At 48.7% G+C, this 11,061-nt stretch overlaps 1 protein-coding gene across 1 annotated transcript; it reads right to left on the bottom strand.

Moving 5' to 3' along the window:
- Positions 1-5,470: 5,470 nt before the first annotated feature.
- LOC146829293 (E3 SUMO-protein ligase KIAA1586-like) lies at positions 5,471-6,200 on the bottom strand. Its single transcript, XM_085606460.1, has one exon. It carries the CDS (start codon positions 6,161-6,163, stop codon positions 5,471-5,473), a length of 693 nt encoding a protein of 230 aa, XP_085462586.1. The 5' UTR covers positions 6,164-6,200.
- Between the last annotated feature and the right edge of the window lie 4,861 nt (positions 6,201-11,061).

Below are 11,061 nucleotides of genomic sequence, written 5' to 3'. Positions count from 1 at the left end.
CTGCATCGCTTCAACGAAGAGGCTTTAAACAACCCACTCCTCGTGAAGCCCTTATTTCAAGGAAGGCAGGGCGAGGGGTAGGTCGAGCATATATCCACGAGCACCGGACTGTGAGTACCATCATCCTGCACCGACACCGGTAACATTTGCACGATGCACCTGTGGAGTCACTAGCAGTGGCTCCTATTTACTATTTTAGGTACATCGCAGTGCACTTGCGCCTCTGCCTAAACCTAAGGCGCATGTAGGCCGTTACGTGGGGGCAAGATATGAGGGCCACTTTGCCTGCACAATTATCTCAGTTGAGATGTTTTACATGTTAGAAATATGATTGCTTATTTGTGGTGTTCTGTCTAGTCCAGTGTACCAACACTTGGTTGTGTATGTTGTTTGTTATTTGTTGTCTATTGGATCATGCTAATCGAAGTATGTAGAAAGTCACAGATGCATAAGTCTCGGCACATCATTCAAACGACGTATAGTACTCATGTATGAAAATACACCTGACACGTAATGATGGTAAGAATAAGGTGGTGACTCATTATGAGCACCCCACTCAGCAAATTGTTTTCATTTGCTCTATTGCACTCCTATTTTTCTTTCTCCTTTTCTCCTGGTTGGATTATATTATAATTCAGGGAAAGCACGGTCTAGGTACTTTCTGACCTAATGCAGTTCCACTAGAATAAGTATCATTCCCACACCACTCTTTTAGGGCTCACACGAGGGTCCTCACAACACTCACTGGTCCTGAAGAAATGTCACAGATCAACTTGGACGACCAGGGCGTGAAACATGTCCACCTGACCTAGCATCAACCAGACTGTGTTGATGCTCCATTTACGAGACAGTCATGCTTCCCTATCGGCACCGACTGCTAAGTTTTTATTGGCCTTTTTTATTTTACTCAAGGGATCTCCCTAATAAACTCACTTTAGGATACTGTTCAGGTAATTTTAAACTCACACCTACACTACATGGCTTCACACACCCACACGCACCATCACAGCTTGTTCTTTAAAAAGACCTCTGCTGAAGAGCTCTCTTGCAGGGCCCGTGGGGCATTGCAGTGCCGGCCCCACGAGGAGCAAAAAGCCCAATGATGAAGCATGACACCCTTATGGGTGTGTGAGGGCATCACTTCCAAATTTGAAAGATCCCCTCCACACTATTCCCCATCCAACCAGTCTCTCATTAGCAATCCTATTCTCTTCTCTTTTCGATAAGAACAAGTGCCCAACCCATGTGATTAGACTCACTGATCCCCTTTAGGAGCATGGGTACTGGACCTTCATTGTGCTCCTAGTCCACATCCCTCTTTACTTGTGAATCAAACAAAGATCTTCAGCAGCTACTTTAAACCCATACTTTAAAATGCGGCCTCTTTCTGCCCAATTAACCTCTTCCGTGCTCATGACGTCTCCCGGCCGTCATGAGTCGCGATGGGCGTGTGCGGACGACGGCCGGGAGATGTCATGACCACGCCCGCGATCGGAATGTCAGCACTGCGGGAGCGCTGCGGCGGAATTTGCGCCACAGCGAAGAGGTTAAGTAAGCCAAAACAGGTTTACTGTCACGTTTACATTGCTGCTGATTGCTGAAGAGTTAAATATATATATATATATATATAAGTTGATTGCCAGGTTCTGCTTTTCTTGACTCCGCCCCTCTTGACTCCACCCCCTTCCCAAGGCCACACCTTGAACCCCAGTTTATGGGTTCTCTGAGTAAATGTTTTCCATTTTCAGCACTGATTGGACTGCATGTACTCCTATAGCAGATGGAACCACCTCAAAAACAATGTTTTAGCTCTGGAGTTCTTAAATGTGGATGACACTAAGTTTTTTAAAATAAACATGTTGCACTTGGAAATTACAGTATAGACTGCTTTTGTGAACAAACAAAATGTGCTGGAAATATGCTTTAAATGTTAAACGTGCCTGATAATGCATGTTTTTTACCTATTGGTGTTAGTTTTTGCTCCAAAGCACAAAGCTTGCAGGTCGAGACGCCCCCTCGACCGCCACCCAGCTCCTCCTGCTGAATCCCGTCGCTGCCTCCCAGCGCGAGTTCGCGCCCCAGTGACCCTGCTGCTGGTTTTCTCCGCTTCCTAGCTGACGTCTTGATTGTGCTGTACGGTTTTATTTCTCTGTTTTTTGAGTCATTGCCAGTGTTTTTTTCCCCCTTTTTCGCCTGCCTTCCACCCCCCCACCACCCCTTTTTCCTTCTGTATCCCATGTTGTTCCCACGACCTCCTCGAGAGACCACGCCCCCTCACCGCCCCACTCCCACCTCCCAGCTGCTCCGCCCTCCCTCCCCGCCTCAAAGGTGCCTGCTGCTAGACGCTCGGGTGACTCCTGACCTGCTTGCAGGTCGAGATGCCCCCCGACCGCCACCCAGCTCCTCCTGCTGCAGCCCGTCTCTGTCTCCCAGCACGAGTTCGCACCCGCAGTGACCCTGCTGCTGCTTTTCTCCGCTTCCTAGCTAACGTCCTGATTGTGCTGTACGGTTTTATTTCTCTGTTTTTTGAGTCATTGCCAGTGTTTTTTCCCGCTTATTCGCCTGCCTTACACCTCACCACACCCCTTTTTCCTTCTGTATCCCCTGTTGTTCCCGCGCCCTCCTCGTGAGGCTACGCCCCCTCATCGCCCCGCTCCCACCTCCCAGCTGCTCCGCCCTCCCTCCCCGCCTTAAATGGCAGCCCCCGCCCGGACGCGCAGCGGACGCGCGCAGCGGGCGCGCCGAAGGCACGCCAAAGGCAAGCCCGTCTGCGCCCGTCCGTGCCTGGACCACGCCCAGCGCCAGAACCCCTGGACCCCGCACACGCCACAACGCCAGACTCCGATACAACGCCAACACCCTCCACGCCCTCAACACCGGACGAGACCACCGCTGCTTCCAAGCCGCCCCGAAACTCACCCACGGACCCTTCTCCTGCCACACCTGCGACTTCACATGCGACAGAACCACCAAACCTCCAAGGACCGAACCCAACCACCTCCGATGCATACTCCTCAACACCCGCTCCGCACGCAAACACGCCGTCGAGCTCGACACATCCACCCCAGACGTGGCCTTCCTCAACGAGACCTGGTGGAACGACTCATCGACACCGGATATCGCCATAGCCATCCCTGAGGGCTACAAGATCTCCTGCAGAGACCGCACCAACGGAATTGGAGGAGGAATAGCCATCGTCCACAAGTCCACCCTCCAGGTCCACACCTACGTAGACGACTCCCTCAACACCGCCGAACACCTCCACTTCCAGATCCACACCGACCCCAACACCACCCTCAGAGGAACACTTGTCTACAGACCACCCGGACTCCGGGCCCTGTTCAGCGACTCCATCACCCACCTCGCCAGCCCCCACGCACTCGCTTCAACGGACTACATCCTCCTCGGGGACATGAACTTCCACCTCGAGAACAACAACGATGCCAACTCCACCACCCTGATCGACAACCTCGCCAACCTTGGCATCCGACGACTCATCACCGAACCCACCCACGCCGCCGGCCACACACTCGATCCCGTCTTCTCCACAAGCACCCACGTCGCCTTCAACAACACCACCGAACTCCACTGGACCGACTACTGCTGCATCCACTTAACATTCAAGAAACCAACCACGCACCACCGCATGCAACAGCTGCCTCGCTGCTGCTGGGGCAAAGTCACAGAGGACCAGCTGACCTCCACCCTTGCCATGAACCCACCCACCGACCCAGACGCCGCCACCCGTAACCTCAGACAGTGGATCGAAGACTGCGCCAACACTCTCGCCCCGCTAAAGAAACCCTCCATCAACCACCCCAGCAAGAAAGCCGCCTGGTTCACCAAAGAGCTCTGGACCTCCAAACACACATGCCGGAAGCTGGAGAAGAAATGCCTCCACGACCGCACGCCAGACAGCCACGCTGCCCTCAAGGACGCCACCCGCAGACATCACCAACTCATCAGGACAACCAAGAGATCCGCTTTCAAAACCCACCTGGATAACAACGCACACAACTGCAAAGAGCTCTTCAGCATAGTGAAGGAACTCTCCAACCCCAGCATCAACACCAACGACATCCCGTCCTCGCAAGGGCTGTGCGACTCACTGGCCACCTTCTTCTATCGCAAGATCGTCGACATCCACAACAGTTTCAACACCCAGTCCACCCCGACTACGACAGACCTCACCCCAGTGCTTAATTTGTAAAATTTGAAGTGCAGGTGCTCAAATCTTTGTCGGAGGCCACACCTACTTTTTCTGTGGCTCCACCCACTTCCTACACTTGCTCCACCCACTTCCGCTATTAGCTCCACCCGCATCCTCAACAGGCACTGCGAAAAGTCAGATGAATTTCAGCAAGGGGGCCTGCCTTCCTCATAGTAAGGTTTTGATAGGAGGTTCCCCTGCCCTGTGAACATTTTCAAAAAGATTAAATCAAAAGTGCATTTAAAGCACAATTTTGGAATAAATTAGATAAAATCACTAATGCATTGGACAATTCCAGTGCTCTATGTGCTAATTTGGGGAAAGGATAATACTGGGGTAGGGTATGCCCTTTTTAATAGAGTCTATGAGATCAAAGATACAATGTATACATAGCTCATGTGACAAAATAAACCAAAATGTTGTGAAAACAAACACTAGTCAAATCAGAACAGATAAGCTGAATAAAATCATGAAATACACTTGAATGTGTCACTGTCACTTCCAGTGGCTGAAGGGGTTTGGGATTCATAAATAGCAGAGTTAAAGCGATTACTTTTAGAGAAACAATTAAAAAAGATGATTAACAATTGGGCTTGCTACTATAACTTACTCCCTGGCATGGAGCTTTATGTGCATTTATTAGACATTCTGAATAGTAAAAAACATGGAACTTAACTGGCGTTTCCAAATGTAGTTCTGTATCATACAGACAAGACAGAGATTAGAAAAGAGGCATATATATTCAAAATATGACTTTTTAATTAAAGATTTGTATATTAACAAAGCACAGAAAAATGTCAACTCCCCCAAAAGTCCTATAGGTACCTAAGCCAAAAGAATAGGTAGTGTCTGCCTGGGCAGTTTGAATTTCTGTATCTCAAGTCATACCCATTAGTGCAAAATGACCATAGTACCATACAAAATATAAATAAAGACAAAATGACTCAAACTAAAATATAGATAAATACAGTCAAATAAATACATACATGTTCTAAAATGAAAAACGAAAAAGAATTGTCTCATAAAAACAAAATAAATAACATATATAAAATATAACAATATATATAACATCCAAAAAAAAGGAAGAGACATAAATATAAAAAAATATTAAATAAATTGACACTGTCAACAAAGTGTTATAATTTCAAATAAATAACCTATATAAAGTAGAACAATAATTAAATATCCAAACACAGTAAAGCCTAACTTTTTCAAAACATTGCAATGACACGTGTTTTGTCAGTTGGAATTGGCTAGCATCTATTTTTCTAGAAATGCCCACAAACAGTTTAAATTGCTTGAGCATTCCAAGTCTTCCTCTTTCCTTGCTTTACTCCTAGTGTCATCAGCTGCTCTTCGTCCTTTTTCAAGCCATGACTGAACATAAGGGATGGGGTTGAATCTCTTCAATGGTGGGCCAACAAGATTTAAAAACATTAAAGAACATGTTGTTTCAGTCAGCAATGATGCTCTTGTAGATGTGCAAATAAGATTCATTTGAGAAAAGCCCCGCTCACATTCTGCAGTACTGACTGCAATAGTGTGTAAGGCCATCAAAAGCTCCTTGAACTGCCTTTTAATTTCTTTCCCAACAGATTCCTTAAACTCTCTGTAAGCACGTATAGTTTCTCGACTGGCAATGTTGAATCGTTTACACAGAGACTCAATGTCACTTTCACCATAAAGAACAGGTAGCTCATCAGGCCAGTACTGATTGTATAAAACTTTCACTTCGCTAATCAGTGTATCATACTCAGCCTTTTTGTCAGTCGAATTAGTACCTCCTGTAGACAACAAACGATGTCTTAGATTTTCTGCAAGACTACGAAAAAACTGTCCCTGTTCAATGATTTTATCAGTGGTCTTTCCTTTGTGCAGCATCACACCTTGGAATATATTTTCTTCTATGCCCTTTTTACACTGTGAGAAGTGGTTCCCTTGCCTGTCTACCATTGCCTCAAACACTGCAATTTGCCGACAAATAGCTCGATGAGCATCAATGATTGTAGACTCACGTCTCTGTAACTCGAGTGATAACTCTGATAACTCCTGAAGAGCATCATACATGAGCCCAAGATTAGCAACAAACTGGATAGATGATAACCGCCTTCCTAGGCCTGTGTACATATTTCGTGTTGAACTGTCACGGGAACCATCATCAGCTGCTCTAGTAAAGTGCTTGCAGAGAGCAGGGTAAGCATTCCAAATAGCCTCCACTGTTCTGAAGCTTGATGCAACCCAACGAGTATCTAACACTCGACCTATTCTGCAAAGCTGAATGTCAAGAGCTTCTGCACATTCTTTCAGCTCCAAACGATTTTTAACAGATGTGGCAAATAGAGAATAAAGCTTATCGAGTAAGTTTTTGAAATGATTTGTAGCGCCAATATCTTTCATGACATCATGAATGGCAAGTTCCAGGCGATGTGCTGAGCAGTGCCAGGCTACAATATTGGGAGAGATTTTTTCTTGCAACCTCTTCACAACACCACTGTGGCGGCCAAACATCACAGAAGCTCCATCACAGGCATCAGAAACCAGGCATTTGGCGAGAACGTCCTCACTTATGTTAACTGGATCTTTTTTTAGTGCAGATAGTAAACTGTTTACTATGCCGTCAGCTGACAAATCACTCAGCTCAATGAGGTCAACAAAAATATTAGCTGGGGAGTCCATGCCAGGTAGCTGCATTCGCATGTACACAATTAAAGAACTTTTCCTATTTAATGCAGTGGCTTCATCTAGTAAAAGACTTACTTTTGGGGAAAGTTCAATAATTTTGGCAAATATCTTCCTCTTCATTTCTGAGGCTATGTGGCGCTGTATGTTTGAGCAAGCTACATTGTAGTGCAAAATTTGCCCCATATCTAGTCCATTCAACTGGTGACAGTCTATCTCGGTTTCAAAACCATACGCTGGCCTGTTCCGCTTTGCTTCCTTATAAGCTACTCGGAATATTCTGGCTGTTGCTGACATTTGTAAAGATTGCGCTTTTGCAGTTACTTTCAATAAAGGATCTTTTTTTCACAATGCACAAAAGAAACGGGGTACAAGGCAAAGAATGACTGCACCTATCACCAAGTCAGGTCAAAAGGTATACATTTTCTTCGGGTGCCAAGGATCATGAGGTTAAATACCCCTAAACCCCCTTAGGATCAAAGACCCTACAAATTATAACAATTCACCGTGATCCAGCACTACACAAAATAATTTTCGGATTATGATCATATAATATATCTGTCCATTCAGCAGGTGTTTTTTAAAAAAAAATTATTTCTTTATTGAGTTCTTCTTTTCTTTACACATATACAAAACATATACAGCGTAGCCGACGCGTTTCGTCCCGGAGGACTTCTTCAGGGCAAGAAATAAGATGTAAAGGGGCTTCGTCTTGTTCCCCTCTAACAATGCGATTTGTGGCTAAGCCTTCCTTTAATCGGCCAGACTAAGTAAATTACCTTTTTTGTTTTTTTATTTTACTTGATCGCACTCAGTTCTTCAATGTAATTTCACCCTATGTAGGTTTATGTAATATCAGAAAATCGGAGCAGATTCCCCCCATCAAGCGGTCCATGCAAAAAACAAAAAAGGCAATTTATTTAGTCTGGCCGATAAATGCATACTTTTCACCCTTGCCTGTTGTAGGTGCCCCCCCCCCCACCGTGGCCGTGGCACTCGTGAGGACTAGTCTAGGACTCTCTCTCTATGCATTGCACTGCCGGCTGCTGCGCAGCTTTATTAACTGTCTCTTTCGTTTCGCTGATTGATTAGGGCTCCCGGCTTAGGACTGCTAGGAGGCCCTGTCTCACTCTCACTCTCACCTGGTGCAGCCGCTGTTGCCAGGCTAACTGGCTCACAACGTCGTCCGGCTTGGTCACTCACTCAGTATTAATTGTGAGTGTGAACGGCGAAGAACCACGAAGACTAGGTGCAGTGCGGCTATGCTGGGGCGTGGCACTGAATGCGTGGCGTGCGCAATCAAACCACAATTTGAGAAAATCTGCGCAGTGCGCACGCTGCCGCGTACAGCCCCCGCCCCGCGCCCCCAACACCGAGAACCAAAAAGCCCTGCCCAACAGTGTCCCACCCGGCCGGCACCCACTGGGCCAGCAGGACCGTGCATCAACAATCGAGCCGCAAAACGCGAGCGAGGTGCGAGCAGTAAGTGAGATCATTGAAAACTCAGAAGTAGGGAAGTGAAGTGTCATACAGTCTGCAGACAGTGTCTCCAGAGTCCGTAGTCAGACGGGAAGTTAAACACTTGAGGTTTACCACTGCCAAGTGTCCCGTAGCATTAGCGAAGCAATTACGTGCACCTGAGTGTGTAGACCCGGCCCTGATAATTAGGTGCCGGCACAAATTAAGCACTGCCTCACCCTAAACGCAACCTGCACCAACCAGCTGACCTCCTGGGCCCACATCAACGACGACGAGACACGCAAGGTCATGAACTCCATCCGCTCGGGTTCCCCATCAGACCCCTGCCCACACCACGTGTTCAACAAAGCAGACGCCACCATCGCACCCCATCTACGGAAGGTCATCAACATCTCCTTCGACACAGCGACATTCCCGGAAAGCTGGAAGCACGCCGAAATAAACGCCCTCCTAAAAAAGCCCAAGGCAGACCCCAAGGACCTCAAAAACTTCCGGCCCATCTCCCTGCTCCCCTTTCTGGCGAAGGTCATTGAGAAAATCGCCAACATACAGCTGACCCGCCACCTCGAGGACAACAACATCCTGGACCCGTCGCAGTCCGGATTAAGACGGAACCACAGCACCGAGACAGCCCTCATCGCCGCCACAGACGACATCCGGTGCCAACTAGACAACGGCAAAACCTCAGCCCTCATCCTCCTGGACCTGTCTGCCGCCTTCGACACGGTCTGCCAACGCACACTAAGATCACGCCTCCAAGAAGCCGGCATCCAGGAGAAGGACGACATCCGGCGCCAACTAGACAACGGCGAAACCTCAGCCCTCATCCTCCTGGACCTGTCTGCCGCCTTCGACACGGTCTGCCACCGCACACTAAGATCACGCCTCCAAGAAGCCGGCATCCAGGAGAAGGCCCTGGACTGGACCACATCCTTCCTCTCTGGCAGAACCCAGAGAGTCCGCCTCCCACCCTACCGATCCGAAGCAACGACCTCATCTGCGGCGTACCCCAGGGCTCATCCCTCAGCCCGACCCTGTTCAACGTCTACATGGCCCCCCTCGCACAAGTAACTCGCCAACACGACCTGAACATCATCTCCTATGCCGACGACACCCAGCTCATCCTCTCCCGCACACCGCCAAAACCAACCTCCACAAGGGAATGAAGGCCGTCACCGAGTGGATGAGGAGCAGCCGCCTGAAGCTGAACTCGGACAAGACGGAAGTCCTCATCCTCGGCCACACCCCTTCGGCCTGGGACGACTCCTGGTGGCCGACCACACTAGGAACAGCGCCGACACCCACGGACCACGCACGCAACCTGGGATTCATCCTCGACTCCTCCCTCTCCATGTCTAAGCAGGTCAACGCCGTCTCCTCCTCCTGCTACTACACCCTCCGCATGTTTCGCAGAATCTACAAGTGGATCCTAACCGAAACCAGAAGAACGGTGACCCAAGCCCTCGTCAGCAGCAGGCTGGACTATGGCAACGCACTCTACGCAGGAATCCCGACCAAACACCTACTGCGACTGCAACGCATCCAGAACGCCTTGGCCCGCCTGATCCTCAACATCCCTTGACGCAGCCGCATTACCCCCCACCTAAAAGACCTGCACTGGCTCCCCGTCAACAAGAGGATCACCTTCAAGCTCCTCACCCACGCACACAAAGCACTCCACAACACCGGACCAGCCTACCTGAACAACAGACTCAACTTCTACACCCCCGCCCGCCAGCTCCGCTCCGCCAGCCTCGCCCTCGCCGCCGTCCCGCGAATCCAACGTACTACGTCCGGCAGCAGATCCTTCTCCTTCCTCGCCGCCCAGACCTGGAACACCCTCCCCACCCACCTGCGGCAGACCCAGGATCAGCTCACTTTCAGGAGGCTCCTCAAGACCTGGCTCTTCGAGCAGTAGCAGCAGCCCCCTCCCCTCAGCACCTTGAGACCCTCACGGGTAAGTAGTGCGCTTTACAAATTCTATGATTGATTGTTCGAAAGCACTTCACATTTGCAGTTTATTAAGCAATAGAAGGGTTAAGGGTGCCATGTACTCTGTTCCTCAGATAAGAAATTAAATTATAACCCCCTCCTGGGCCATTCTTCCAAATAAAGGGGATGCTTCCAGTGGGATGGCGGTTTACAAATATTCTCAGATCAAGGTACACATATACATTATTTGCAAATGCAAGCAGCTGCAGTTCTGGGACAAAGGGTAACATTGCTCTGTCTCTGCCTAAAGGAAAAGAGCCCCCATTCTGAATATAGTGGGGAAACTCCGTATATGTCACCCGCACCCGACTTCTGCCCTGACTTCAGGTACTCATAGTTCTACATTTTTAATGGAAATAATAATAGCAAATAAGTACTAGAATACAATGGAAATATGGTGACAATATGGAATTCAGAATTTAAGGGAGCAGACCGCTCCCAGCTAAGTGTAATCCCATATTGTAGAGGTACTGAGTTGAGCACAGTGCTAGCTAATGAGCATAGCATTAACCACTTCATTCGTTTCAGTATGGAGCACTCACTCACCCCTTTGTGATTGGTGACCTCTGCAGTCGCGCGCACACACACTGCTGACAGCACTGTGGACAGAGCAGTACAGAGGTACTGTCTTCCTGACGTGATGGTGGCACCCTCTCCCTCCCGTGGGTCCTCTGTGCATACACTGTTGTCATTCTTGAACT

Source organism: Triturus cristatus, chromosome 5_2 (assembly GCF_964204655.1).
Source record: "Triturus cristatus chromosome 5_2, aTriCri1.1, whole genome shotgun sequence".
Taxonomy (NCBI): Eukaryota; Metazoa; Chordata; class Amphibia; order Caudata; family Salamandridae; genus Triturus; species Triturus cristatus.
This window is presented reverse-complemented; position numbering and strand designations above follow the sequence as displayed.

Excerpts from the sequence above, each read along its gene's own strand:
- LOC146829293 (XM_085606460.1), bottom strand. The coding sequence starts at position 6,163 with ATGGTAGACAGGCAAGGGAACCACTTCTCACAGTGTAAAAAGGGCATA.